The sequence below is a fragment of the Notamacropus eugenii genome, chromosome 5, assembly GCF_028372415.1.
Source record: "Notamacropus eugenii isolate mMacEug1 chromosome 5, mMacEug1.pri_v2, whole genome shotgun sequence".
NCBI classification, from domain to species: Eukaryota; Metazoa; Chordata; class Mammalia; order Diprotodontia; family Macropodidae; genus Notamacropus; species Notamacropus eugenii.
In genome coordinates this window covers 61,907,579-61,934,816 of record NC_092876.1, presented here as the reverse complement: position 1 = coordinate 61,934,816, position 27,238 = coordinate 61,907,579, and the positions used below count along the sequence as shown (strand labels likewise).

The window sequence follows — 27,238 nt, the reverse complement described above, 5'->3', positions numbered from 1 at the left end:
GGGCCACCAGGTAGCTCAGTGCATGGAGTGCTGGGCCTGGAGCCAGGAAAATTATTCCTTGTGATTTCAAATCCAGCTTCAGACACTCACTAGCTATGTGACCCTGGGCAAGTCACTTAATTCTGTTTGCCTCGGTTTCCTCAGCTGTAAAATAAGCTGGAGAAAGAAATGGAAAACCAGTCCAGCGTCTCTGCCAAGTTGGACATGGCTGAAAATGACTTGACTTCCAGCTCTAAATCTGGAGTTCTATAATCCACTGAATAACTGTGGTTTTTTAGGATCCTTTATAAGTGTAAGATCTCTTGACTAGACTCATAGCCCTGTAGAATTGAAGGGACCTTGCAAGTTGTCTAGCGCTATCCCCATTCTAAGCAAGCATCCCTCCCGCAAGTCGATGTCTAGCCTTGCCTTGAAGACAGCAGAGGCACAAAATCCTTGAACTGCAGAACTGAGGCACCTATTTTCTTGTTAGAGTGATCCGATTGAGTTCTCCCTCCTCATGAATCAGTGCTTGCCTCCTAGGTATTCCTTTGTCTCCCAGCTCCTCGTTCAGGCCTCTGTGATCAAGCAGAGAAAATGGAATCTTACTTCCATATGGCAGCTTTTTACATAATTGAAGACAGAATCCTTGTGTTTCTCCCAAGTCTTTGCTATGACTAGACATATTTAGCTTACTTTGCTCTCAAAATTACTGTTGAGAAACATGAAAGCTAGAGAAATTAAGTGGGGGAAGGAATTTCCTCCCATTTTTTACTGATGGAGGTAGGGAAGTGTGTCTGCCCAAAGATTGTTCAGCCTCAGGCCTGTTGCCTTCCTAGGTATAGCGTTCAGGCCCAAACTAGAATCCTGGTACAGGTGCTGGAGGGACCGCACTTAGTAAGAGCTTACTGTATACCAGGCCCTGAGCTGAGAATTCAAAGAAAGGGAAAAGCAACATCTCTGCTCTTAACAGGTTGCCCTTCTAATGGGGAGGACATCATACAAACAACCTCATACAACCAAGATACGTACAGGGTAAATGGGAGCTGACGTCAGAAGGGAAGGCAGTAGCTGAGGGGAAGGGGATGGGATGGGACACCAGGAAAGGCCTCCTACAAAGAGTGGGATTGGAGCTGAGTCTTGAGGGAAGTTGAGAGGCAGAAACAGGAGAGAGAACATTCCAGGTAAGGGGGACAGCCAGGGAAAAGGCCCTGAGTTGACCAGTGTAGCTAGAAGAGAAGCCAAGAAGGGAGAGGGAGGAAGGGTCTATGTTGGGAGTGACTTTAAATGCCAAACAGAGAATTTTATGTTTGATCTGGGAGGAAACAGAGCCGCTGGAGATTGAGGAGGGGAATGATACAGACAGGCAGACCATGTGACTTTCTGGCCTCCGCCAGCCAGGGTCCAGAGCAGCTGGAAGAGTGGGTCTTGGGGCTCAAAGCCCTCACTGCATCTCCTCTCCTTACCAGGGGTGAATGTGACGATGCCTTCCCAGCCTGGTATGCCACCCCTGTCCTCCACCCAGCTCCAGATAGACCCCCAGCAGCAAGAATTTCAGCTGGTCGACCTATCCCGCCGCTTCCTCATCCTCAGTTCCTTCTGGGCACTGCCCCAGCAGTTCCTTGGGAACAAGGTGAGGGGGCCAGGTCACCCATTCTTGGTTGTGGGTATGAGGGAGAGAGATTTGTGTGTCTCAGTCTACCTGCCTGTTAAATGCAAACTCCATGTACGCTTAAAACTGGAAAGGAATAGGCTGGTTCCAGGTCTGAAGACCCAGAGAGGGAATTGACTCAGAGGAGTGTGTTACAGTGGGGAGTCAGAAGGCTTCTGCTGGAGGCCTGGCTGGTTCTGACTGTGAATGTGGACAATTCATCCAGCCTGTGCAGGCATCTCTTTCTTCATTTGTACAATAAAGGGGGTTACCAGAGAGGAGTTAAGAATGCCCTTTCCTCCTTTTCTTGAAAAGTGAGGGGCCCCTCAGTTTGGAATAGTGCACAAACTGTCAGCACATGCACATGCAGTTGGCTTGGGTAAACCACTCCCCTCCCCTCCCCCACTTCTTTCCTTTGTAGTCTTTCCTTCATGGGGTGTCTGGGTGGTGGGAGAGGGACATGTGGAAATGAAGGTGACAGAAACAGAAGATATCATCAAAAATAAGATGTATAACAATGAAAAAGACCACAAATTTAGGGGACCAGACCCCTCATCGCTAAAATATCTTCCAGTTCTAATTCAATCTCTAAGCATTTATTAAATGCTGGCTGTGTCCAAGCACTTTTGTGATACAGAGACAAAAGTAAGAGCAGCCTCTGCCCAATATTCTGCTGATTTGAGAGCAGGCTTCTACATTCCGATGCTCTCTGTGGATATGACACGTGGCTGGCTGTGCCCATAGATCCCTTGGGGGTGAGGGGTAAACCTTGGGTCTGAGGAACCAGACTGCTCAGCACAACCAAGGGCTGAGTCAGGGTCCAGGGGGCCCAGAGAAGTGAGGCTGGGCACTGCCCCACAGGCGCACTCTGGAGGAGTGAGGGGGAGGTGCTTCTGAGAGCCCCATTGTAGCATGGTCCTGCATATCCATGGGCAAGGGCCGGACCACATGAGTGAGGAGCAAGACCTGTGCCCAACTCCCTTTCTTTTTCGAGGCAGGTAGACTCCTACGGAGGCTTCCTCCGCTACAAAATACGCTACGAGGTGCCTCGAGGGCTCTTGGAGCCTGTGCAGAGGGAGGACGTGGTGCTTGTGGGAGCTGGACACCGCCTCTTCTCAAGGGGCCACACGCCCACCCATCCTGGCGTTCTGAACCAGCGTCAGATTCAGTTCACGGAGGTGAGTGATGGCCTGTAGGGCTCATGGGCAGTCTGATAGCAGGAACTTTAGGGTCTGAGAAAGAATCCTAAAGTTCTAGGTTCTGGTCCTAACTATTGTACCACTAAGGACCACTTGGGCCCTCAGGCTCCCTCCCTGTTAAATGGGGCTAATAAGACCAACACAGAAACGTCAGATGGAAGCAAATAAATCTTTGAGTAAATATTGAGAGAGGCTGCCTCACTCCACCCTGGGACTGCCACACTAGACTTGCCCTTGCGTTCTAATGGGGAGGCCAGACATGAAAAGAATTGTTACCGAGGAGGGAAGAACTTGTCAGAGGAGGCTTCCTGGAGGAGCTAGGCCCTTGTCTGGGGCCTTGAATGTCAGAAGAAGGTCATTGTTTATACTGTAGATAGCTTGTTGGAAATATCCCCTATTGCCCCCTCTTGGTTGTGGGAAAGGGCACTGGAGAGGGTGGGGGGAGCATGGAAGGGAAAGAGAAGGAGTGGGGTGAGGATGGAGGATGGGTCAGGAGGAGAGACCAGGGGAGTGCAGAGAGCTAAGCTGTCCTCTCCCTCCCACCCCTACTTGCAGGAGCACTGGGTCCATGAGTCAGGTCAGCCAGTGTCAAGGGCCGAGTTGCTCCAGACCCTGCAGAGCCTGGAGGGCCTGCTCATTCAGACTGTGTACAACAACAAGATGGCCAGCGTGGGGCTGAGTGACATTGCCATGGACACCACAGCCATTGGCCCTACTGCCCATGGGCGTGTCCACAGTGTCGAGGAGTGCAGGTGACCCCTGGGGCTGGGCTGGGACAAGGGGAGGCTGAGGGTTGATTCTCAGGCACTGTTGGAGCTTCCATGGGCAGAAAATCTCCTTGGCTTCTGAGAGCCCTGGCTTTAGATCTAGAAGGCCTGGGTTCAAAGCATGACTCTGCCACTTAATCTCTGTGTGACCTTGGGTAGGTCAATTCACCTTTCTGGGTTTTGGTTACCTTAGGACCAAATGGTCTCAAAGCTCTTTGAAAATCCTATGAACCTACTTCTTGTGTCTTCTGTACATTAAAGAATTATAAAGGCAGCTAGATGGTGCAGTGTATAGATCACCAGCTCTGGAGTCAGGAAGACCTGTGTTCAAATCCAACCCCAGGCATTTACTAGCTGTGTGATCCTGGGCAAATCACTTAGTCCCATTACCTACACAAAACAAAAAATAACAAAAAAAAGAATTCTAGAAATAGAAATTGTCATTGGAAGGATCTGAGATTTCTTCTATGTGGGGAAATCTTGGTGTGGGAACTCCACTCCAGCAACACAGATCTCAGCCCTCCCTGTCTGTGATGTAGTAGATAAGTCATTTGCCTAGTGTGGTGCAGTTGTGCACCAGAGGGAGATCTGAACTCAGGTCTTCTTGATCTGAACCTTGGCCTCTGGCTGTTATACCATGCTATCTCGAGTTACTTCAATAGGCTGAAGAGGATGAATGAGGCAGACCCTTTCTTATCTAAATCTATGGTGCTTTGTTTCGTCCCTCACCCCCAGATGTCCCATTGGCTACTCAGGCCTGTCCTGCGAGAGCTGTGCTGCCCACTTCACCCGAGTGCCCACCGGGCCTTATCTGGGGACCTGCTCTGGATGTAACTGCCACGGCCACGCCAGCTCCTGCGATCCTGTGTATGGCCACTGTCTGGTGAGTGGTGCCCATGGGCCCAGACAGACTGTGCTGTTTGCTGCATAGGGAGAGGAGGATCTGGCCCTGTCCTGCCTCATCTCGACTCATTTGGTCAGTTTGAGGAGCCACATTTTAGTAAGGTCTGATGGCTGTCATCGGACAGAGGAAGAAAACATGGAGTGGGACCAGAAGGGAGAACCAGGCCTAGTCCACATGATGGGAAAGGCTTATAGCCCAGGGAGTAAGACATTGTGACTTAGGGAAAAAAACTTTATGGGTCATCAGAGCTGTCCTGTAGTAGAACTTTAAGGTGATGAGCTCTCCATCCCTGGAAGTGTTCGAGCAGATTCAGCATGGCTTCATGCACTGTGAACTGGTTGGACTAGCTCCTTTCCAGCCTGGGGAATCTATGATTGTTCTCTGGGAGTGTTTAGGGGTTTGAGTTCTGAGCTCCTCTCTCACTGCCATCCCAGAACTGCCAGCATAACACAGAGGGACCACAGTGTAACAAGTGCAAACCAGGTTTCTTTGGCGACGCCACACATGGCTCCCCCACTGCCTGCCGGCCCTGCCCCTGCCCCTACATTGATGCCTCTCGAAGGTCAGTGTCCTAGGGGACGGTGAGTACCTCTGACCTTGGACAATGTACAGTTGGTTCCTGCTCTGGCCCTGGATCCACCATGGTAGAGTCGCTGGTTACACTGTGCCAATGTCCATCACCCTTGGTGCTTGGGCTCCATCACCTGCAGTATCCAATGTCCACTTACCCTTAATTCCCCATGCCTATCCCCATGATTTCTCAGTTCCTAATCTACTTGGTGCCCTGTGCCAATTCCCCTCTGATACTGACAGGTTCTCAGATACCTGTTTCCTGGACACGGATGGACAAGCCACATGTGATGCCTGTGCCCCTGGATACACTGGGCGCCGCTGTGAGAGGTGAGGGCAGGGTCCAGCTGGCATGATCAGAGGAGAAGTAGGGATCATGCAGCACCCCAAATAACTCTGAGTGCTGCTGACACAGGTTTCTCTCTCCTCAGCTGTGCTCCTGGCTATGAAGGCAACCCTATTCAACCTAACGGCAAATGCAAACCAATCACCAGTGAGTAATGCCAGTCCAGGGTTCTCCCCAGCCTCCTTTCAGTAGCCCTTACTCCCACTGGGCCTTGGGAGGTCTCTTGAATGCCCCTACTTGGCAGCCCCAGCTTCTAGGGGTGTCTCCCAATCTCAGCTTTCAATCACACTCCTTCCCTATTTTTGGCTCCTAATAAAACTCCAAGTTCTCCAAGGCTGCCTCCCTTACTCACCATTCCCAACTGCCCATGACCCTTTGAGTGCTGCTAAATCCCTTTTTACCATGATCCTTCTTGCCACCATCTCCGTGTACACTGTCCCTACCTGGGTCCTACCAACATGTTGTCCTCCCCCTACCTTATTCCCCAGACCAGGCAATTGTGCGCTGTGATGAGAGGGGGAGCACTGGCGCCTCTGGAGAATCCTGCCGCTGCAAGGTATGTCAGGCACCAGGTAGGGGTCAAGGTACTACATAATGCCAGGTGGGCAGTGCCCAGGAGGTACTTCAATTTTTACCAAGTGCTTTCTTCACTACCGTGGCATGAGAGCAGCTGTGTGTTATTATCCCTCCTTGATAGATTATGAAACTGAGGCTTGGAAAAGAGAGGGAAGTTGCCCAGGGTCACCCAGGTAATCGGCCTTAAAGTCAGGATGGGAAACCAGGTGTCCTGCCTCCCAAGTCCAGTGTTCCTTCTGGTTTCATCCCCTTTCTGTTAAAAAAAACTCTTGCTGGGTTTGACATTTGTCAGTCAGTTGGCCAATCAACAAACATTTATTAATTGCTTATTGTATGCTAAGTGCTATGGATACAAAGAAAGACAAAAGCCAGTGCTGGCCCCTTAGGAGCTCACAATCCAATGAAGGAAACATGAACAGTTCAGCACATGCGTGACATAGAGAGAGGAAATAGATGATCATCTGTCTGAAAGGGGGAGGCATTTATAGAATTCATACTATTTATTTAACTTTGAGCAAGCCTGCTCCCTTCTCCTGACCTCGGTTTCTCCATATGTAAAACAAAGGGGTTGGATTGGCCCTTCTCCAAGACTCCTTCAGACTCTGTATCCCATCCCCTGATCCCTGACATTTCTCCCCCACCATGTTCTGGTCTCCCCCCGCCATTACCCCCCCCCCCCCCACTACAATGCATACCCCCATAGCTCTAGGTCCAAGGCATCATACCTTGAGAGACCTTCTAAAAAGGCCAGGGACTGGTCTCTTTCCTGGAAGGTGGTTTCTTCTCCTCTGTCTGCCTACCTTCAGCCCCTAGGGGCAACAATGGGGCTGAGGACCCTGCCTGAGTTGACACCATGCTTCCTTCCTTGTAGCCAAACGTGGTGGGCCGTCTGTGCAACGAGTGCTCAGATGGCACCTTCCACCTGAGTGCCAACAATCCAGACGGCTGCCTCAAGTGCTTCTGCATGGGCGTGAGCCGCTACTGCACCAGCTCCTCCTGGAGCCGGGACCAGGTGTGTGGGAAGTGGGAGAGATGGGGTTGAGGTGGGCAGGGCAGAGTTGTCCCACAGGGTCAGAGGATGGGCTGTGAGCCTGGTGGGCATTCACTTCCCCAAATAAACCCTACTTCTTGGGAAAAGGTGGTCAGAAGATGGACACATGCCCAAAAGAGCTGAGAGCCTGGTGGGCATTCACCTCCCCAGATAAACTGCCTAGGAGAAGATGGACTTCTGGCATGATGCACATGCTGCCCTTGGATGCCTCATCATGGCACCGAGGGCATTCTGAGTTGGCAAAGGCCATGTCAGCTAAGTGTAGGCCCCAACGGATACTACCCAGCTGAGAAGACCTTGAGGCCAGGAGATGCTTCATGTGTCTGTTGCTTGAGGACCGTGAAAGACACGATCTAAAGAGGCCTGGGTTCAAATGAGGTCTCTGCTACGTAATACCTTGGGCAAATTCCCTGGCCTTGGCTTCTGTGTTCTCATCTGTCATAGGAATGTCTTATACTCCATGGCCTCTGGGGTCCTTTGCAGCTCTAGAGCTGGTCTCCTATGACTCTGGACCCCAGCTTGCCAAAATCGGCTAGTGCAAGGTTAGGAATACATGTGCAGTCAGACAGCCTGGGTCTGAAATGTGACTCTGCCACCTAAGTACTATCTGTGTGACCTTCAGCAAACCCCACTGACCTGTGCCTCAGTTTCCTACTCTGCTAAATCAAGGGGTGTATAAATATTTTAAGTTTGTAAACTGTAAAATCAGTTGTGCTTGATGACCTCTGAGGACCCTTTCACCTCATACCCACGATCCTCTGACTAGCCTTGCCAAGTGCCAGGAGGTTCACTAAGTTGGCTGCTGGAGGGATGATTTTTTTTTCCAGCCATACCAGATCCTGAGCCCATTTTAAAAAAATTATCATTGTTATTGGAAAAATATGTGCTTGATTCTTCCTTTTGGCATAGAGATGACTCTAGGCTTTTAAAAGCTCTGGCATGTTCTATCCCACTGGAAAAGCTTCAAGTATGGATCTGGTGACAGATTGTATCAACTGATGACCAACCCAGCTAAGTCCCCGAGGGCTGCTTTTCTGGGAATAAATATGTTTTTTCAATTCCTGTGATCCATTAAACTGGCTCATAAGGAACCAGGAAGATTATAATCTACATATGTGGTAGGCTTCCCTTCACAGAGAGGCCTTGGACACATTTAAACCTAGGTAGTCCTGCCTTTTGGTTCTTTGGAGGTGATCATGGGCTCTGGGCAGCCACAAGCTTTGGCAGGTCCTCCCAAGGCTCCAGGGCTGGACTCAAGCTGGGTAGGGGGCTGGGGCAGACAGAGGGCCTCCTGCCTCCCTCAGCCCAGGCCCATACTCTCTTTTCCTCTCTTTCCCAGGTACACGGGACCTCCCAGGCTGGTGATCACACCCAGTTCAGCCTGTCCAATGCGGCAGGTGATCACAGCACAAGCGAGGGCATCTCTTCCCCTGCGCCTGGGGAACTGGCTTTCTTTGATTTCCACAACCTGCTCCCTGGCCCCTACTTCTGGAACCTACCCTCAAAATTTCAAGGAGACAAGGTGAGCAGAGAACAGGCAAGAGGGAAAAGGAAAGAGCAGGAAATAACCTTCTTCCTTTCATTGGAGAGGGATGGAATGGGTTAAATGTCGCCCCTGTACTTGCTGGTTTTTCATTGTTTCACCAGAGTTAAGTGGAAGAGGTCTATTCAGAAATGATTGCTAAATGAATTAGTAGGCATCAATAAAACTTCGAAAAAAAGATTAGATTTAAAATATAGGAAGGAAAAAAATAATTTTTTTTTTTAACTAGAATTCAACAGTTAGAAAGGAGGGAAGGCATTCCAGAAAGAGGAAGGAGCTTGAGCCGAGACATGGACCTGATAGAATCGAGGGCCTAGAGAAGGAGGCACATTCGGGGAGCTGGAGAGTATCCATTCTGGCTAGGCCTGGGATTTGTGGAAGGAAAAGTGTAAGAGTAGGCTGGAAATGTAGAGGTGTGAGATTGGGCAGGAATCCAAGCACCAGGGAGAGAAGTCTGAACTACACTCAGAGGGCAGGGGGACAAAGCTTGGAGCAGAGGGATGGAAGTAGGCCTCTGCAGGAGGGAGGTGTTTGTGGCAGCAGGGAGCTGTGTGATAGTTCTGAGGGGAGGCACACAGGCGGCCCCACCTGGGAGGAGGGGATTGGGGGATGCTGGGAATAGAGGAGTGATAGTACATGGAGGATCTTCTAGGCACTGCACCCTGCCTAGCTAGCAGGCACCTGACCAGTGGCTGCTGAATATGACTAGGGAAAAAGGGCCCACACATGGGAGATGTAATTAAGCAAATCAGTGAGTGTGGACCACAGAGAGTGTGAGAGCTGGCAGGGGCCTTAGAACCCAGAATGTGAAAACTGACAGGGGCCTTAGAACCCAGAATGTGAATACTGGCAGGAGCCTTAGAACCCAGAATGTGAAAACTGGCAGGGACCTTAGAACAGAGAGTGTGAGAGCTGGCAGGGGCCTTAGAACCCAGAATGTGAATACTGGCAGGGGCCTTAGAACAGAGAATATGAAAACTGACAGGGACCTTAGAACAGAGAATGTGAAAACTGGCAGGGACCTTAGAACCCAGAATGTGAAGACTGGCAGGGGCCTTAGAACAGAGAATGTGAAAACTGGCAGGGGCCTTAGAACCCAGAATGTGAATACTGGCAGGGGCCTTAGAACAGAGAATGGGAAAACTGACAGGGACCTTAGAACAGAGAATGTGAAAACTGGCAGGGACCTTAGAACAGAGAGTGTGAGAACTGGCAGGAGCCTTAGAACCCAGAATGTGAAAACTGAACAGGACCTTAGAACAGAGAATGTGAAAACTGGCAGGGGCCTTAGAACAGAGTGTGAGAACTGGCAGGGACCTTAGAACAGAGAGTGTGAGAGCTGGCAGGGATCTTAGAACCCAGAATGTGAAAACTGGCAGGGGCCTTAGAACCCAGAATGTGAAAACTGAACGGGACCTTAGAACAGAGAATATGAAAACTGGCAGGGGCCTTAGAACAGAGAACATGAAAACTGGCAGGGACCTTAGAACAGAGAATGTGAAAACTGGCAGGGACCTTAGAACAGAGAGTGTGAGAGCTGGCAGGCACCTTAGAATAGAGAATGTGAAAACTGGCAGGGACCTTAGAACAGAGAGTATGAGAACTGGCAGGGACCTTAGAACCCAGAATGTGAAAACTGGCAGGGACCTTAGAACAGAGAGTGTGAGAGCTGGCAGGGGCCTTAGAACCCAGAATGTAAAAACTGACAGGGACCTTAGAACCCAGAATGTGAAAACTGGCAGGGACCTTAGAACAGAGAATGTGAAAACTGGCAGGGACCTTAGAACAGAGAATGTCAGAGCTGGGAGGGCTTTTAGAACAGAGACTTTTAGAACTGAGAGGGTCCTTAGAACACAGAATATTAGATCTAGAAAGCCTTTAAAATCTGGAGTGTTTGTGTTGAAAGGAAAAAGAATCATCTAATCCTTTACCCTGAATTTACAGATCAGGAAATCGAGGCACAGTGAGATGAAGAGACTTATTCAAGGTCTCTTGGCCAGTTAAATGTAACATTTGAAGCCAGGTCTTTACCATTCCAGGGGCCTTTATCTTGAGTGAGGCTCCTTTTCCAGAATGTGTCCTTGAAGTTGATCGGTACAATCTCTAGCCCCTTCTTCCACTCTCCAGGTGACCTCCTATGGAGGAGAACTGCACTTCACTCTCACTCACCGGCCACAGCCAGGCTCACCATCCCTGCACGGGCAGCCACTGGTCCTGCTTCAAGGCAATGGCATCTCTCTGGAGCACCACGCCGAGCAAGAACCTGTGCCAGGCCAACCCAGCACTTTCTCTGTGCCCTTCCGAGAGGTAAGCCCCAGCCCCTGGGCCGAGGGGTCAAAGTCCGTGTCCATGTATCTTTCTCAGGCCGGTAGGCACTGGTGTTGTCCTCCTCACCAGTGTCTGGGCATCATGAGTGTCCCTCTTTGCAGGGATAAGCACAGGTTAGTCCTGCATCCTTGGGTTTTCCTAGGAGACCATCAGGATTTGTGCTTTCTCATTGACAGCGTGCCTGGCGCAGAGCTGACGGGCAGCCGGCCACTCGTGAGCACCTGCTCATGGCTCTTGCGGGCATTGATGTGATCATGATTCGAGCATCCTTTGCTGAGAGACAGGCAGAGAGCAGGTACCTGGCCAGAGGTTTGCCCCTGGCCTGGGGCTCAAACCAGAGGAGGCTTGTGCCAACCGCAGGAGCTTAGGGGAATCTAAGTTGTGAGCTGGGTGGTTTCTGGGGTCTATGTGCAGAGGGTAGGAGGAAATAAACACTAGAATGAGGTTCCTCTTGCCATTCAGAGAGCCCTAGATTTGTGATCAGAGGTCCTGGGTTCCAGTTCTACTTCTTACACAAACTGGCTGTGTGATCCTGGGTTTACCTCCCAGGGCCTCAGTTTCCTCATCTGCAACATGAGCAGACTGGACTCTAGGGTTCTTTGTCCTCTGAAATCTATGATTCTGTGACTTAGAATGAGGGGGGAGGGGGCTGGAGGATGGCAGGTGGGCCTCTGCCACTCAGGGTATAGGGAAAGAGCTTAAATTTGGAGTCAAGGGACCTGGGCTCTTCTCTCTGCTCTACTATTTTCTCAGCTGTCTAAGCCTGTGCTTGTGTCCACATCTATAAAGTGGGTGGGGTGTGAGGGGTGGATTGGATGATCTCTGATGCCCTCCTCCCCTCCTCAGGCTCTCCAAACTGCACATGGATGTGGCAGTGCCCCAGGTCACAGGGCTGGAGCAGGCTGTGGAGGTGGAGCAGTGTGTTTGCCCACCTGGCTACCAAGGTCCATCCTGCCAGGTGAGCCCCAGCATGTGTGTATACCCACCCCCACACCCACCTCCACCACCAGTCTGTCGCTGCATTTCCCTCTTCCTAGAGAGAGCATCTAGGTCACAATCCCAGCTTTACTACTTACTACCTGTAAGTAAGTCCAGCAAGTCATCCTGGGCCTCATTTTTCCCTCTGTAAAATGATAGTCTCTTAAGTTTTTCTCTCAGTCCTACATTCCCTGCCCCTGAGATCTCGCCTGGCCCTCCTTGGCTCTTTGTGGTCTTGTTTCTTGTCCTTTAGAGGGCTTAATCCCCCCTCCCCAACTTGTGGTTCCTAGAGATGGGCAATCCTGCCACTAGCTGAGCTCAGGGACAAAGTTCTGATCTGGGAGGGTGGGCTTTTGCTAACCAAGCCCATCTGCCCCTATCCCTGACCTGCCTTCTCCCTCAGTACTGTGATGTGGGATACACTCGTACTTCCAGCGGCCTCTACCTGGGTACTTGTGAGCTCTGCAGCTGCCATGGGCACTCGGTGATATGTGACCCAGAGACCGGGGCTTGCCAGGTGAGACTCTTGCCCAGGAGTGACCCCTGACCTGGTGCCCAAGGGCCGATGATGCCCCTGCCAGGGCTCTTTGATGTGCCAAGGACTCCCAGGGCTTTAATCCCTATGGTATCTCACTTGAGAATGAGCAAAAGATACCCCCTAGCTTGGGACAGAGAGCACAGAGTCGGGGGGAAGTGGGGACAACTGGTCAGGCTTCCCCACTGACCCAAGGTCTTGACATCTCCTTTCTAGGGTTGCCAACACAACACGGAGGGCGCCAAGTGTGAACGCTGCCAAGCTGGATACTATGGTGATGCCCAGAGAGGCTCTCCTGAGGACTGCCAGCCATGCCCTTGCTATGGATTACCCTCTAACAACCAGTATGTGGCCCGTACCCTGGGTCTGGCCTTCTCTTTCTTTCCCCTTTCCTCTTCTACCCTGTTCTAGCAAGGTATAGAAATGAGCAGATTTGGAGTCCGATCTGGTTTCAAATTTCAGCTCTGACCCTTACTATCTGGGTGACATTAGTCAAGTTCCTCCCGTTCCAGTCCTCTATTTCTTCTGTAAAATAAAGGAATTGGGCTAGATCAGAGGCATCCTACTTGCAGCCCACAGAACTCTCAGGTGCATTCCAATCAGGTTTGATACCACTGGCTTAGACAGCCCCTATGGTGGCTTCTGGATCCGACCTTCCACCATTCTGTAACAACCATTTGGAATAGGCTCCTTTCCGTGCTAATTCACAGTTGAGATCTTAGGATTCCTTCTAGCGCTGATTTCTGTGCTCCCCAAGAGTCCTCCTTGTCCCCCTGACCTTGGCTCCTAGCCCAGACCTGTCTCCATCTTCGCTTCCTCTTCCCAAACCACAGGGGGATCCACACTTGTTTCCTGGACACTGACGGCAGCCCCACCTGTGATGCTTGCTCCCCGGCACACAGTGGCCGCCACTGTGAGAGGTATGTCCCCAGGAGGAAGACAAGGCCACAGGAGAGTGGTAGAAGGAGGAATCTCTCAGCAGGTTGTAGGAGCAGAGGTCTAGAACAGGATGGTACTGACCTCAGAGGCCATGTAGTTTTCTAGATGAAAAAGCTGAGAATTAGAAAAGTTAAATGATGTGTCCCAGCCTTAGAGGGGAGATTAGCCTTCGGGTCCTTCCACTCCAGAGCCAGGGCTGTTTCCCCCAGACCACACCACCTCCCCACAGTGAGTGGCTGGGGTGCTTCCTGGTTTTCAGATCAATTCTATGGACTGGAATTAAGGGTGGGCAGAGAACAGGCCTCCATTGACACTTGGCCTGCATCTTGGACCCAGTGCTGCCATTTTTTAAACATCTGATCTTGAGAGGCCATAGGAACCTTAGGTTTTTCTCCTGTAAACTGAGGGCAATGGGATTAGATGGGTCCTTTATTCTAAAGAATATTTTAAACTTTTTTCTCCATTACATGTAAAAAAGCTATTTTTGCCATTTTTGAAAAATAATTTTCAAGTTCCAATTTCCCTCCCCCGCCCCACCCCAATTAGACAATTCCTAAGCAATCTTTCAGCCCGTGGTTCTGTCTATGATGATCATGTTACATAGTGGAATGCTCACTGGGCTTGCACAGGAGAACTGGATTCGAATCAGGGCTCTCTGTGTGATCCTAGCAGTGGTTACATCCTCAGTTTCCTCCTCTGTACAATGGGAATGGTTATTCTTGTATTCTCTGTCTTATGAGGCCTCTATGTAGGGGTGTGCTGAAAAATGTTTAACCACTGATTCTGGAGTTGGCAGAGGGAGTGGGCAGAATGTGGGCAGGAGACACTTTCAACTTTAGTCTATATTATTAACATCGTCTTTGTCACTAAATCTGTCAATAAATCAAGCATTTTCTTATTTCTGAGGTATAAGTGCTCACGTTGAAAATTTAATAATTGGCTCTCTTTTAGCTGGTTTGAGCTGCCTCCAGCACACCCCTGACCCCATTAAATCACAGGTGGAGAAGGTGTACTGTAGTAAGACCAGATACATTTTGAAGCTGGTCTGTAACTTTCATGGCTAATGAGCTGATTGTTTTCCCCAGATGTGCTCCTGGTTACCATGGCAACCCCAGTCTGGGCCAGTCCTGCCGAAGTGAGTGGGGTTTGTGGGACCAGAAAGGCAGAAGCCATGAGGGTGGGCCCCTGCATTCTGTCCACAGTGGGGGAAGCAGAAGTGGCGGTGTCTGGAGCAGGTGGGAAAGCCATAACTTTCCCTTCCATCTTTCTCTGCAGGTGATGTACCTGGCCCCAGCCCCAGCCCTGGCCCTCTCCCTGGCCCTCGCCCTGGCCCTGATGGCTGCAGATGTGACCCAGAGGGCAGTGTCAGCACTCAGTGTGAAGCCACAGGGGAGTGTCGTTGCAAGGTAAGTAGTGGGATGGGGTGGCAAGAGGGCTGGGGGCTTGATTCTACGCCTTTATAGTGGGAAGGATCTCTGTTTGAGAGAGGGAGAGGGGAGCTGGGAACTGGAGATAACAATGCACAGAAAAGTTAGGAACAAGCATCAGGAAAACATTTAAAAATATAGAGAAGAAAGCAGAAAGATCAGAAGTTATGGAAGCTGCCCAGGATCAAAGAATCATGTGTATGAGAAGCAGGCTTCCAAGCCGGGTCTTCGCCACTCTGTGGCAGCCTTATCCACTATACCTTGCTACCTGTCCACTTCCATGCCCCTCAAAACCAAACTGTGTGGAACCGTCTCATACGTCACCCTCATTTCTGTTCTTCATTATATCCCGAAATGTTCATGTTTGTTATGAGTCATTTATAGTTCTTCATAAAAAAGAAAGTTTACACTTAAAAAAAAAGTCAGAAAGACCACTGAATATGGATCTAAAGAGCCTAGCGGAGTTCTGCCTCAGCTGTCTACAGGCCATGTGACCTTAGACAAGCTGTTCGATCTCTTAAGGCCTCCGCTTTCTCATCTGTAAAATGGGAATGATCCCATCTTCTCCTGAGTGAGGAGAGTAGTCTTTAAATCTCCATTTGCCGTGAGCTTCTGTTAGTTCAGCAGGTCTTCCCTGAGGGAGGCCAATCACCTACCCCGGGACGCTGACTCAGGCTGAGAGGGAGAGGAGGGGACAGCGCTGGATAAAAAATGGGGATGGAGAAAGGGCAAGAGTCCCAGGGTGGGAGGCGAAACCAAAAAGACAGCTAACCTTATCTCTCTGTGTCTGCCCCATTCCCCCCACCCCAGTCCAAGGTGGAGGGTCCCACGTGCAGCTATTGCAGACCTCATCATTTCTACCTGAGTGCTACCAACCCCGAAGGCTGCCTGCCCTGCTTCTGTATGGGTGTCACCCAACAGTGTGTCAGCTCCTCCTACAGCCGCCACCTGGTACGGAATCCCCAGCCCTACCTCCCTGCTCCTCAGCAGCCTATGCTGTCCCCTCTGTTACCTACTCCCAGGACTTCTCTAGACAGCCCCTTGCTCCTGGCGGTGCCCCAATATTGTCTCTACTGTCCACTGTAGCCTTCTCAGTACCCACTCCAGCACCCATTCCCATAGCCTTCTCGGTGCCCACACCAATGCCAATCTCCACGCTCTCTTTAGTGCCTAGCCCCACTGCCCAAAATGACACCATTCTACTCTCTCTCCTGCTAGATCTCAAGCCCCTTTGCTCCTGGTGACTTCCAAGGTTTCACGCTGGTGAATCGGCAACGAAGCAGCCGAGTGGCCGGGGGTTTCACAGTGGAGTCAATGCCAGAGGGCAGCCAGCTCTCCTTCAGCAACTTTGCTCAACGGGGCCATGAGTCGTTCTACTGGCAGCTCCCTGAGCTCTACCAGGGAGACAAGGTACAGGGTGGGAGGGCACAGAGGTGGGCAATGGGGGCCAGCAAAGTTCTCAACACTCAGAACAGCTCATGACGATTGTGCTAATGGCCATGAGGAAGTTGGCAAAGGCAATGATGAAGATGACAGAGGAGGCAGAGGATGAAGCAGAAAGGCTTTGCCTTTAGGTGGTGATGTTAGGGTGTCCTGCGTCCAAGGAGCTGCCATGGGCTGGGTGATGGTACTCATTGGAGGGATGGGACCCGAGTCAGGAAATCATCAGAGAAAGCACAGATCATGCTTGTTGGTGAGGTGAAGCTGGACCTGTCTCCATCCTTGAGATTGCAATGGCTTCTCTCCTTCTTGCTCCCACTGGGCTTGCTGGAAGTAGGCCAAGCGAACCCAGCATTCGGGTCCTTATCTCTTCACTGCTCCATTTATTTTTTCCTCTATCTTTGGTCCTTCTGTGTCCTTCCTGATCTGTCTCCTGCCCATGTTTCCATCTCCCCTGTCTCTCTGTCCCTTGATGGTACCCTTCCTTCATTTCTGTCTGTCCTGTCTCTGTCCCTGGTCTCTGCTTTCTTCTCCATCCTTCATATCTCTACCTTTGTCCCCCTGTTCTCTGGTTTCTTTGTCTTATTTTCACTTTACCTTTCATATCTCTGTCTCTTGTGATTTCTGGGGCTTCTCCTGTTTCTCCCTTTCTCCTGGTACCCTGTACTGCCAGAGGGAAGCATTCTTTGCTCGGCTACGGCGGGCACATCAGGTATGGCATGTAGAGTGTGGTGTGGCATGTTCCTGGAGTATAGTTGGATTGCCTGCTGTTTCCCCCAGCCCAGCATGCAGTGCAGATCCAAAGGAATATGAAATTCTATGCTCTGTGGTGACCCAGGAGTGGTACCCATGGTGGGGATATAGTGACACCCTGAGCACAAGTCCCTGCTTGCCATTATAGGCACTTCCAGGCTTGTAGGCAGGCAGGGGCCCCACAGGCCAAGCCACAAAAAGACTATTCCCACAACCTTCCTGTAACTACTCTGTGGTTTGGGCTCCAGTACCAACCATGGGTTGGCAGGAGAAGGCGTCCTTGATGTCACCCCATATTACCAGGTCATTAGCATTGACCCTTCAATCACCTAGAGCTAATTTTCCATGTGCCAAGCTCAGAAATGAGAAACTGTGACTCATGGCATCATACCAATTGGGGACTTCCTACCGGCATGCACCTAGGGGAGGACTGGCATTGCCCAAGGGTTCTGGTGGCAGGACATTGTTTAGGGAGCTCTGACCCACCATCCATCCTATCAGAACCGCACATCCTTCTCAGAGGAGCAGCTGCGGGAGGCTGTGGCAACTGGGAAGATCCTGGGGCCCCCTCTGGGCAGGGGCCGGGCAGTCCGGGCACCCCAGGTAACCATTGAGCTTGGCAATGCCTAGGGCCCTAAGGAGAAGGCCAAAGACCAGAGCCAAAGCAAGTGCTTCTGGAACTGAGGGCATAGGTCTAGTCTGTGCCTACTTTTCCCATTCTAACATTGGCTCATGCTATTGTTGGCTGATCATTCATGCCATCCCCTTGGAATGTATCCCAGAGCAGGAAGGCTATGAGGACCATGGGAGCAAATTCAGGGCCCATCCCCTCCCTGTATCCCTGTGTGCCACTATGTGCATACACACAGCCACTTTTGAAGGCCCCCCCACCTCCTTTGCCCATCTGTTTCCCCTTTTCTGCCCATTAGGCAGTACCATGTCTTTCTTGGATAGTCACCAATCCCCCGTCACAGTTAGTAACACTTGCACTCTAAGATCAAAGCAGCTGCAACCCCAGCAGGTCAGGAACAGGAATAGACAGAGATCTTGGAGCCTCACTGTCCCCTGTGGACATAGCAAGGGCAGTCCTTCCCTGGTAACCCTTTTGGGTAACCTTGAGACTTGGCCTTGGAGGGGGAAACTAAGAAGGCAGCCTGGGGAGATCCACAGATTTGGGGATGGGAAAGGGAAAGGAGCTCCTAAGTCCTGGTGATTCCTGCAATCTTCTCTGTTTCTTTTGTTTTCTTTCTCTTCCTTCCTCACTTCCTTCCTTCCTCCCCTCCTTCCTTCCTTCCTTCCTTCCTTCCTTCCTTCCTTCCTCCATTCCTCCCTCCCTCCTTCCTTTCCCATCTCACCTCTGCTGACCACCCTCCTCCTTTCTCATCACATCTTCCTCCCTCCTCTCCATCCCTCCATTCCCTCCATCTCTTTCCCTTCTCACCAGCATTTCCAGGTAGATGAGGCTCAAAGGCGGATGGATGCTGAGATCTGGCAGCTCCTCTCCAGCTTTGCTGCCCCACCCCCACCCCATGGCCCGGGCCATGCGGGGCCCACCCACCCTCAGTCTGCAGCCTCCCTAAAGGCAGCTCCTCCCTTTTCTTCTTCTCCCTTTTCCTCTTCCTCCTCCTCTCAAGCAGCATCCTTCTCTTCCCCTGGCACCACTGCCAAGCTAGCTGGCTCTCAGGTAGGTGACCCAGTATTAGAGCCAAGCTGTGTCCTCAGAGACTGGACCCAGCCCTACTCCTTCATCCTCCCTGCCCTGCCCCACTCCATCCACCATTGCTTGTTTAGTTCCACACCTCCAGGCTGGCTCATCTCTACCAGCATAGTCAGAAATCTGGCTCTCTGCCCCCCATGCTACCTCCCACCTGGGCTGAGACGGGGTCTCCTAGTGAACAGACCCTAGCCTAGGCACCCAGGGACATCCTGACCCCTATTCTTTGGGGTCTCACAAACAATTGTCATTAATTGTCTAGTCTTTGTCCCCGGGGCCTGAGCCTTAGGAGCTCATGGTGATAACTCCCCTCTGCCTGCCTTTTGGGGTTCTCAGTCTCTCCCTGAATCCAGTACCAGCCCTGCCCCCTACTCCTCCCTCCCTGCCTTCCTGCTTTCCCAGAGCCTCACTGGTCTTTTCACCTTCTGTCCTAGTTCTCTCTTGCTTACAAGGCCTTCTCTCAGCTTCCTGACAGAGTCTATTATTGGCAGCTGCCTAGAATCTTCCTAGGGGACAAGGTAATGGGGCCCGGGGAGGTTGGGGAGATGGAGGGACCACTGGTTCCGAAGGTCTTGACAGGAGACTAGACTGTTCGATGGAAGGGACCAGGAACCTGGGAGGGAAATCCAACCAGGCAGCCTGCAGAAGAGCCTGGCACTTGATGCCTCCTTCCTGGCTTACTCTCCACTTCTGTCGTCCTTTGCTGATTAATGCCCAGTGACCTCAAGATACAGCTCTTTCAGCATCTCTATACTGTTGTCACCAGCCTGTGCCTGGCCTGGCTCAGACACCCAAATTTGCCATGAAATCAAAGTTGGGGTTCTGAAAAGGTCTCTACCCAATGAGAACCGTACCTTGAAAAGATCCTAGACAGACTCCAACAAAGTAGCTATTGGGGAAAAAAAGCTGTTCTGGCCTCCCGTCTGGTAACGGAGGGCTGGTACACAGGGATGGGCAGCTGGGGGAGTTCATAGTGGGCCCACTGAGCACCCCTTCCCATTTCTAACAGCACCCAGGCCTCATGTCCGGTAACTATACTTAGGCTGACTATACAGGTGACTATACTTAGCATCAGGGTCAGGGGCCCAAGAACCAAAGGAGCAAGAGAAGCAGCTCAGTTGGACTTGGCTAGCGGTAGCACAGGTTGCAGTTGGTGGTCCTTTGGGCTGGGAAACCAAGACATCATGGGACACAATGACAGATGGCAATAGGGACAGAGAGGAGGGGAGACCTGGTGGGGTCAGAGTGTTATCAAAAAAAAAAGCCAGCAAGCACCATCATCATTTTCAAGCATTTCTTTATCAAGCCCCTGTTGTATGCAAGGCCCAGAGCTTGGTGACATGAGTTTGACAGGAATAAGGGGTGGGTTGCTGTCCTCAGAGAACTTAAAATCAAATGGAGGGCCCTGAATTTGTCACTCGGTATTTCATGCATCTTCCTACAAGTGAGACTTTCAAATGGACAGTGACCTTGGCTGTTTCCAGGGTCTCTGGGGGCTCTCTCCCTCTCCCATACTCCACAACAGAGCTCCCTACTGCTAATCTGCTTCACACCAGTCCTGGCTCTCTGCACCTGACCAACCTTAACGAGTCCTTCCTGAATCCATTTGAATGAAGATTGGAGATTCAGAGCTGGAAAGGGGCCTTCTGGGGAGCATGCAACCCAACACAGACACACAGACACACACACACACACACACACACACACACACTACCACCATCTTACAAATTGGATTGAATGGAACCCAAAAGGCCAGCGTTTGTGTGCTTAGAGAGCCAGGGAGTGGGACAGACCAGACTAAGCCTGGAATTCCTATAGAGCAGGGAAAGAACCTCCTAAAGTGAGGAGCTCAGAGGAGGCTTCAGAGGAGGTGGCAGGGGAGGATGGGAAAGATTTAGACAAGAAGAGGGGTGGAGCAGGATCATTTGTTTATTCAGAAACCATTCACAAAAAGCTTTTTGTGCAAAGGAGAAGTGTAGCTTAGTGGATAGAGAGGTGTTTTTAGAATTAGGAAGACCTGGGTTCAGATCCTCTCTCTGATATATCCCAGCTGTGTGACCTGTGTGCTCAAGTCACTGGTTTTCTCAGTGCCTCAGGTAAATCGGTGAGCCTGAAAATTAGAGAAGGTGCAGACCTGTGTTGGTGTGCCCACAATCCTCTCCTACAATCAATGAAATCACAAGTTCAGTTTGTTTTTTTTTAATGTGGAGGATATAGTACCGGGTGCTGAGAGAGATACAGAAGTAATTAAGACAATGTTCTGACTTAATGGAGCTGAGGAAGACTACCGACCCACAAACAGTGTACACTAAATGTGCTAGATTTAAAAAATTATAATTGAATAATAATAAATAGTCTGTATCTCCCGGTGGTTAGTAAAGCGATTGAGTAAGATTAGTTGATGTAAATGTGAATTATTAAGGTCATGTGTTTTTGTTTGGATGGGGTAGCTATGGGAAGGACCATCCTTTCTAGGGTGGGGGAGGAGCATGGGAGGCTTTAAGGAAGGTCTTAAGATGGATAAGATTACTAGTAATTCAGGTTAGAGATGAGGAAGAGTTGACCCTCACCATGACCTCATGGTTAACTTGGAGTGATCCCGACAACTAAATTTCCCACTGAGGGGAGATTCACCCTGTGTCCCCTGGCATTGACTCTGCCTCAGGATTTGACCTCACTGGGAGAAGAGGAGATTAGAACAGCAGCATGGCCCTTGCACCCAAGCCAGACCCTGTGTGCCCTTACTCAGTTCTCCCTGACTAAGGAACCAGAGTTGAGGTGGGGATGGTCGGCAAAGGGGTTGAAGGGGCAGAGCAGAGCTGGTGACACCCCAACTTGATTCCCTGCAGGTGGATGCCTATGGTGGGAAGCTCCGGTACATTCTCTCCTACACAGCTGGAGCTCAGAGCAGCCCCCTCTCTGATCCTGATGTGCAAATCACGGTGAGCTATCCCTGGAGTGAGGCTATGGGGGAAAGGGTGGGCAAGCCTGGTAGGAATTGTGGGGAAGGGGAATGGGTGTCTATGAAGAAAGAGCTAGGCTCTCCTGAAGTCTTCTCCCAGTAATACTTACCCCAATGTGTACTGTAGCATGTGTTCCTGGGTCATGCTGCCATCTTGGCAAGCTTTGAGCAGAGATCTCTTGTGTTCTCTCTTCAGGGGAGCATGAAGAGTTGGTGAACAGGGCTTGGAGTTATTGGAAAGCAGTTGGTATCAGTGTGCCCAGTGACAGGCTCTTCTCCTATCTCATAGTGCTCCCCAGCTCTGCCATTTTACTCCATGTATAACCTTGGCCAAATCACTTCCACTTTCTGTGCCTCAGCTTTTTTATTTATTAAATGAGGAGTCATACTTGCCCAATAACCTTGTAGGAATAAAAAAAGATATAGGATGTAAATAGGCTTTGCAACTATCCAGTACCATAGTCTTAGGAGGAATAATTCTACTTACCTCACCTTCTTTCCACAGGGGAATGACATCACTCTAGTAGCCACCCAACCAGAACTGCAAGGCCGTGAAAGAAAGAGCTTCGAAATAGTGTTCAGAGAGGTACAAATGGACCAGCCTGACCTTGTCTGACTAGGACCAAGACCCAAACTCTGATCTTGATTCTGACCTCAACAGCAATCCTGACTATGAGTCCAACCATGATGCCAACTCTGATGTTGACCATGATCTTGGCTCTGATCATGACCGTGACCATGATCCTAACTTTGACCAGACCTTGAGCACAACTTTGCCCAAGGCCATGATCCCAACTTTGACCAAGGCCATGGCCATATCCCCAACTCTGACTATGACCATGATCAACTCTGACCTGAACTTTGATACCCAACTCAAACACCAGTTCTGACCCAAGCAAGAGGTCTGACTGACCCCAGTGCTAAACCTAATCCTGATCAATTTCCAACTTTGACCTCACTCCTCCATAGCGTCAGGCATAATCCAGCTGCCATCCTAATCTAATAATCTAAGACTTGTCTTTGCTTGGCCAAGGGAGACAAGGGCCAGATTAGGGGGCTGGGGGCCACAGAAGTAGAGTAGTGAGCCTTCATTACCTCTACTCATTATCCTTCTTCCCCCAAACCAGCAATTCTGGAGAAGGTTAGATGGACAACCAGCTACTCGAGAGCACTTGCTGATGGTGCTGGCCGACTTGGATGAGATCCTGGTCCGTGCCACCTTCTCCTCAGTCCCTCTGGCAGCCAGCATTGGTGCTGTCAGCATGGAGAGAGCTCTGCCTGGCCCTACAACTGGACCCCGTGCCCTGGAAGTGGAGGAATGCCGCTGCCCACCTGGCTACCGGGGCCTCTCCTGCCAGGTGAGAGGGAAAGCACATGGGTGGTAGCTTTCTTTCAGGAACACCCAAGACTTGTTTCTGGCATTACTTAAGTTACTAATGTGCTGTATGACCTTGGGCAAGTCATGTCTAACTTGGCATCAGGTTTTTTTTCATCTATAAAATAACCACCCTGAACTTGATCTCTAATCATCAGAGGCACCTTCCTTTGTATATGCTCAGTGCTAGGGGGTTCATTGTGAGGGGGGATGAGTGAAAGGTCAGGAGGAAGATCAGAGGTAAGCTCCACAGGTAAGATGACTTCCAGCTTCAGCGTCCTGCTCTAATGTCCCCCTAGATCTGACATTCTTTGTTTTAACATTCAGTGTTCTAAAACTCCATCTCAGCTCTGACATCCTATGTTCTAAGGGCCCTCCCAGCTCTGACATTCTGAGTTCTAAGAGCCCTCCCAGCTCTGACATTCTGAGTTCTAAGGGCCCTCCCAGCTCTGACATCCTAGCATTGTGATTTTTGTAAAGAAAATGGTGAAAGAAAACAGTCTCCAGTTTGAGGTGAGGGAGAGAGAAATAACTTTGGCCTTATTGACTTTGAAGTTCTCACATGAGATCTAAGTAAAGATGAAGGCAAGGTCTCTGGACTGGAGACTTCTGGTTCTTTCTCCTCCATCCCCAGAACCTCCTGTGGAGGGGGCTCAACTACGACCTTCCTTTCTCCTTTGCCAGGACTGTGCCTCTGGCTACACACGAACAGGGAGCGGCCTCTACTTGGGCCACTGTGAGCTTTGTGAATGCAATGGGCACTCAGAGACCTGCCACCCAGAGACAGGAGCCTGCTCGGTGAGGGGTGGGAGCTGAAAGTGAGGGTATGGGAGTGAGGAAGCATTTGGAGGAGACATCTGTGTGAGTGTGTGTGTGAATCGATCTGGATATCTGGTGTGTCTATCTGGGTATATAGGTGTGTCTACGTGTCTATGTGTATGCGTGTGTATGACTGTGTGTCTCTGTATGTGTATGTGTCTCTGTATGAGTGTGTGTGTCTATGTGGGTATGTGGTATGTTTGCATGTCTATGTATGCGTGAGTATGTCTCTGTATGTGTGTGTATCTGGATATGTGGGGGTCTACGTGGTGAGGGGAATGGGTCAGTGAAGAGTGGGGGGTACCACCTGGGGGTCGATTAGTTGGGTGTGTCAATGGTTAGTGAGTAGCCAGTACAGCAGGGTCCATGTGGAGGGAGGCCCATGTAGGATCTCTATGAGGGGCGATCAGTGAGGAGTAGCTCTGTGTAAGGGAGCATCAGCAAAGGATCAGGGCTTCTATGTAGGGTGAGCAGAGGGGAATCGCCATTTTAGAGCTATTTAGAGGTTAGGGTCAGAGCAAACTTAGCAGGGGGAGGGAAGGACTCATTGTTAGGAATCACTGAGGTAGGAAGTATGAGTAAGGGGAGGGCATCAGTGAGGGGTAGGGGAGCCACTGTGTAGATCAGCGAATGGGGGTCAGCATGGAGGGTTGAGTGCAGAGTCATTGAGGAGGTAGAGATCCATGGGGGAATGCATTGAAGAGCTTTGGTGTACATGAGAGGCCCACTGGTGGCCAGTCAGCTGGACTCAGTGGGGATACAGGATAGGAGGGGCAATAAAGCCAGAGTGTGATACCCCTAAATCCTCAGCAATGCCTGCACCACACGGCTGGTGAATTCTGTGAACTCTGTGCACCTGGCTACTATGGTGATGCCACCGCGGGGACTCCTGAGGACTGCCAGCCCTGTGCCTGCCCCCTGACCAATCCTGAGAACATGTAGGTTGGCCTTGTCTAGTGCCAAGAGATATGGGGAATCACCACATCAGCTCCTATGGTGGTCAGCTACGCCATGCCAAAGCTAAATAGGAGTCCCCTCTAACAACTGGACACCCAGGGGGTGGGCATGATCTGAATGATTGCCACCTAGGATAAGTGAGGGGAGAAGAGGGGACTGGGCCCAGGGGAAATGGGTCATTGAGGAAAGGGAAAATGAGAGGAATTCCCCAGAGGATAAGGGACTCACCCGAGTCTGCCTTCTGTCTCCTGGGCTACAGGTTCTCCCGGACATGTGAGAGCCTCGGGTCTGGGGGATACCGCTGCACAGCCTGTGAGCCTGGCTACACTGGCCAGTACTGTGAACAGTAAGTCTTTGTACAGCTTGGGGAGGGGATCCTTGGGGTCCAGGGAGAGGCATAGCCAGAAGGAGAGTGGAATGAGAGGCAATGGGGAAGGACAAACAGGACAGGGGTTTCTAGGAAGATCCTCCTGGAGTGGAAACAAGCCCCCAACCCAGCTGAGTCCAGTGGAACTTGGAAGTCTTGGAGTCACTTCTCTCTGCCCCAAGTCCTTCTTTTCCCACAAGAGGCCCTTGTGGCTCCAGCCCAGTCCTGGGCCAGAGACTGAACTCTGATCCCCCAGGCATCCCAGGGGCTCCAGCCAACCCTGATGGGGACATCCTGATGAAGGTGGCATGTCTCCTACAGGTGTGCCCCGGGCTATGTGGGCAACCCCAGTGTTCGTGGAGGCCGCTGTCACCCGCAAGGTAAGTGGAAGACTGAATGTGGAGGACTGCAGAGGGATAGGGAAGAGTAATTAGTATGTGAGTATTGGGAGTCCTGGAACCAGGCGAGAATGACTTGGGGGAGATATTTTACATGTGGGAAGGACCCCAGCTCTGACAATCTATGATCTAAGTTCCTCTCAGCTCTGACATCCTGTGTCCTCAGAGCCCTCCCAGCTCTGACATTTTGTGTCCTAAGGGCCCTCTCAGTTCTGATATCCTGTGTTATAAGGGCCCTCCCAACTCTGACATCCTGTGTTCTAAGGGCCCTCCCAGCTCTGATGTCCTGTGTCCTAAAGGCCCTCCTAGTTCTGACATCTTGTGTTCTCAGGGCCCTCCCAACTCTGACGTCCTGTGTTCTAAGGGCCCTACCCACTCTGACATTCTGATTCTAAGGTTTCTTGGTTCTTCAGACCTCATGTTTAGGGACAGAAGTCAAAGGAGCATGGTTGTGTGTGGGGTGGGGGGAGTCACCAGGTTTGATTGACCCCCCCTGAACTTCCTTCCCTTCAGCAGACCAGGCCCTGCTGGTAGTTCAGGTCCACCCAGCCCGGAGCACAGTGCCCCAGGGTAGCTCCCATTCCCTTCGATGCCAAGTCAGCGGGAGCCCCCCATACTACTACTACTGGACCCGAGAAGATGGACGGTCCATTCCTAGCACCACCCAACAGCGTCAACAAGGTACTGGATGTCGTAGGATTCCCTGCTAGGCAGTGAGTGGGAATAGGATCTTCAGTTTTTAGGTTCCCTGCCACCTGTCCTTACTACCTCAGGGCCTGTCTAGTGTGGAAGGACCTGTGGAGGCAGGAGGAGGGAGGGCTAGGTGTTTGTGGAGTGGATCTTGGTCTAAGCCATTCTGAGTGTCTCCACCAATACACCTCCAGGCTCTGAGCTCCACTTCCCCAGTGTCCAGCCTTCCGATGCAGGCGTTTACATCTGTACTTGCCGCAACCTCTACCATGCCAACACCAGCAGGGCTGAGCTTCTGGTCTCTGGTGAGCCTTCCTTGGCCCCTTTCTGCTTCCTCTGGCCTTACAACTCCCAGAGCTGATGCCTGACCTTTCTATAGCTCTCTGCACTTTCCCTTCCACCTTTCCTCTAGGCTGCTTCTTTCTCTTCAAAAGTTACAGTTAGGGGCTGGGTTTTGGTTGGGTCAGGGGCTGGGATTAGGATCAGAGTTGGTGTTTAGACCAGGATTGGGGTTAGAGCCAGAAATGGGTTGAGCCCTGGGATTAGAAGTGGGCTGGGGCAACGTGGTGAGGGTCTGGGTCTGGTTCTGGATCTACGACTGGGATTATACCTGGGCTGGGGCTGGCATCAGGAGCTTGACCAGGACTGGCATTGGCAGCTAGACCAGGGATGGCATTAGTAGCTGGGCTGGGCCTGGCATCAGGAGCTGGGGCTGGTACAGGCATTGGGAACTGGACCAGGGATGGCATCAGTAGCTGGGCCAGTGCTGGCATTGGGAGCTGGAACAGAACTGGCAGTCACTGCAGCTCTCCACCTATGTGCACAGAGGCACCCACTAAGGCCATCACAGTGACCGTAGAGGAGCAAACAAGCCAGAGTGTTCGTGTTGGGGCTGATGTTACCTTCATCTGCACAGCCAAGAGCAAGGTGAGGGGGAGACAGCATCTCTTTTTAGGAACTGGGTCTAGGT

The 27,238-nt window shown here is 51.1% G+C and overlaps 1 protein-coding gene across 7 annotated transcripts in view; it reads left to right on the top strand.

The window, feature by feature from the left end:
• Positions 1 to 27,238, top strand: part of HSPG2 (heparan sulfate proteoglycan 2) — a 162,217-nt gene that overhangs the window by 81,422 nt on the left and 53,557 nt on the right. For 5 of the 7 annotated variants that reach the window (XM_072609208.1, XM_072609207.1, XM_072609204.1 and 2 more), the window contains 30 exons: positions 1,449 to 1,612; positions 2,629 to 2,808; positions 3,385 to 3,581; positions 4,332 to 4,479; positions 4,935 to 5,062; positions 5,314 to 5,400; positions 5,502 to 5,563; positions 5,905 to 5,972; positions 6,864 to 7,004; positions 8,383 to 8,565; positions 10,714 to 10,893; positions 11,091 to 11,209; positions 11,761 to 11,872; positions 12,296 to 12,409; positions 12,644 to 12,771; positions 13,261 to 13,347; positions 14,452 to 14,501; positions 14,642 to 14,772; positions 15,604 to 15,744; positions 16,012 to 16,203; positions 21,550 to 21,642; positions 22,168 to 22,248; positions 22,790 to 23,020; positions 23,722 to 23,835; positions 24,667 to 24,794; positions 25,073 to 25,159; positions 25,502 to 25,560; positions 26,092 to 26,259; positions 26,463 to 26,573; positions 27,095 to 27,195. In XM_072609208.1, the coding sequence (XP_072465309.1) occupies positions 1,449 to 1,612; positions 2,629 to 2,808; positions 3,385 to 3,581; positions 4,332 to 4,479; positions 4,935 to 5,062; positions 5,314 to 5,400; positions 5,502 to 5,563; positions 5,905 to 5,972; positions 6,864 to 7,004; positions 8,383 to 8,565; positions 10,714 to 10,893; positions 11,091 to 11,209; positions 11,761 to 11,872; positions 12,296 to 12,409; positions 12,644 to 12,771; positions 13,261 to 13,347; positions 14,452 to 14,501; positions 14,642 to 14,772; positions 15,604 to 15,744; positions 16,012 to 16,203; positions 21,550 to 21,642; positions 22,168 to 22,248; positions 22,790 to 23,020; positions 23,722 to 23,835; positions 24,667 to 24,794; positions 25,073 to 25,159; positions 25,502 to 25,560; positions 26,092 to 26,259; positions 26,463 to 26,573; positions 27,095 to 27,195 (3,785 nt within the window). The remainder of the gene's footprint in view (positions 1 to 1,448; positions 1,613 to 2,628; positions 2,809 to 3,384; positions 3,582 to 4,331; positions 4,480 to 4,934; positions 5,063 to 5,313; positions 5,401 to 5,501; positions 5,564 to 5,904; positions 5,973 to 6,863; positions 7,005 to 8,382; positions 8,566 to 10,713; positions 10,894 to 11,090; positions 11,210 to 11,760; positions 11,873 to 12,295; positions 12,410 to 12,643; positions 12,772 to 13,260; positions 13,348 to 14,451; positions 14,502 to 14,641; positions 14,773 to 15,603; positions 15,745 to 16,011; positions 16,204 to 21,549; positions 21,643 to 22,167; positions 22,249 to 22,789; positions 23,021 to 23,721; positions 23,836 to 24,666; positions 24,795 to 25,072; positions 25,160 to 25,501; positions 25,561 to 26,091; positions 26,260 to 26,462; positions 26,574 to 27,094; positions 27,196 to 27,238) is intronic. The other 2 variants (XM_072609209.1, XM_072609205.1) reach the window with 1 other exon arrangement.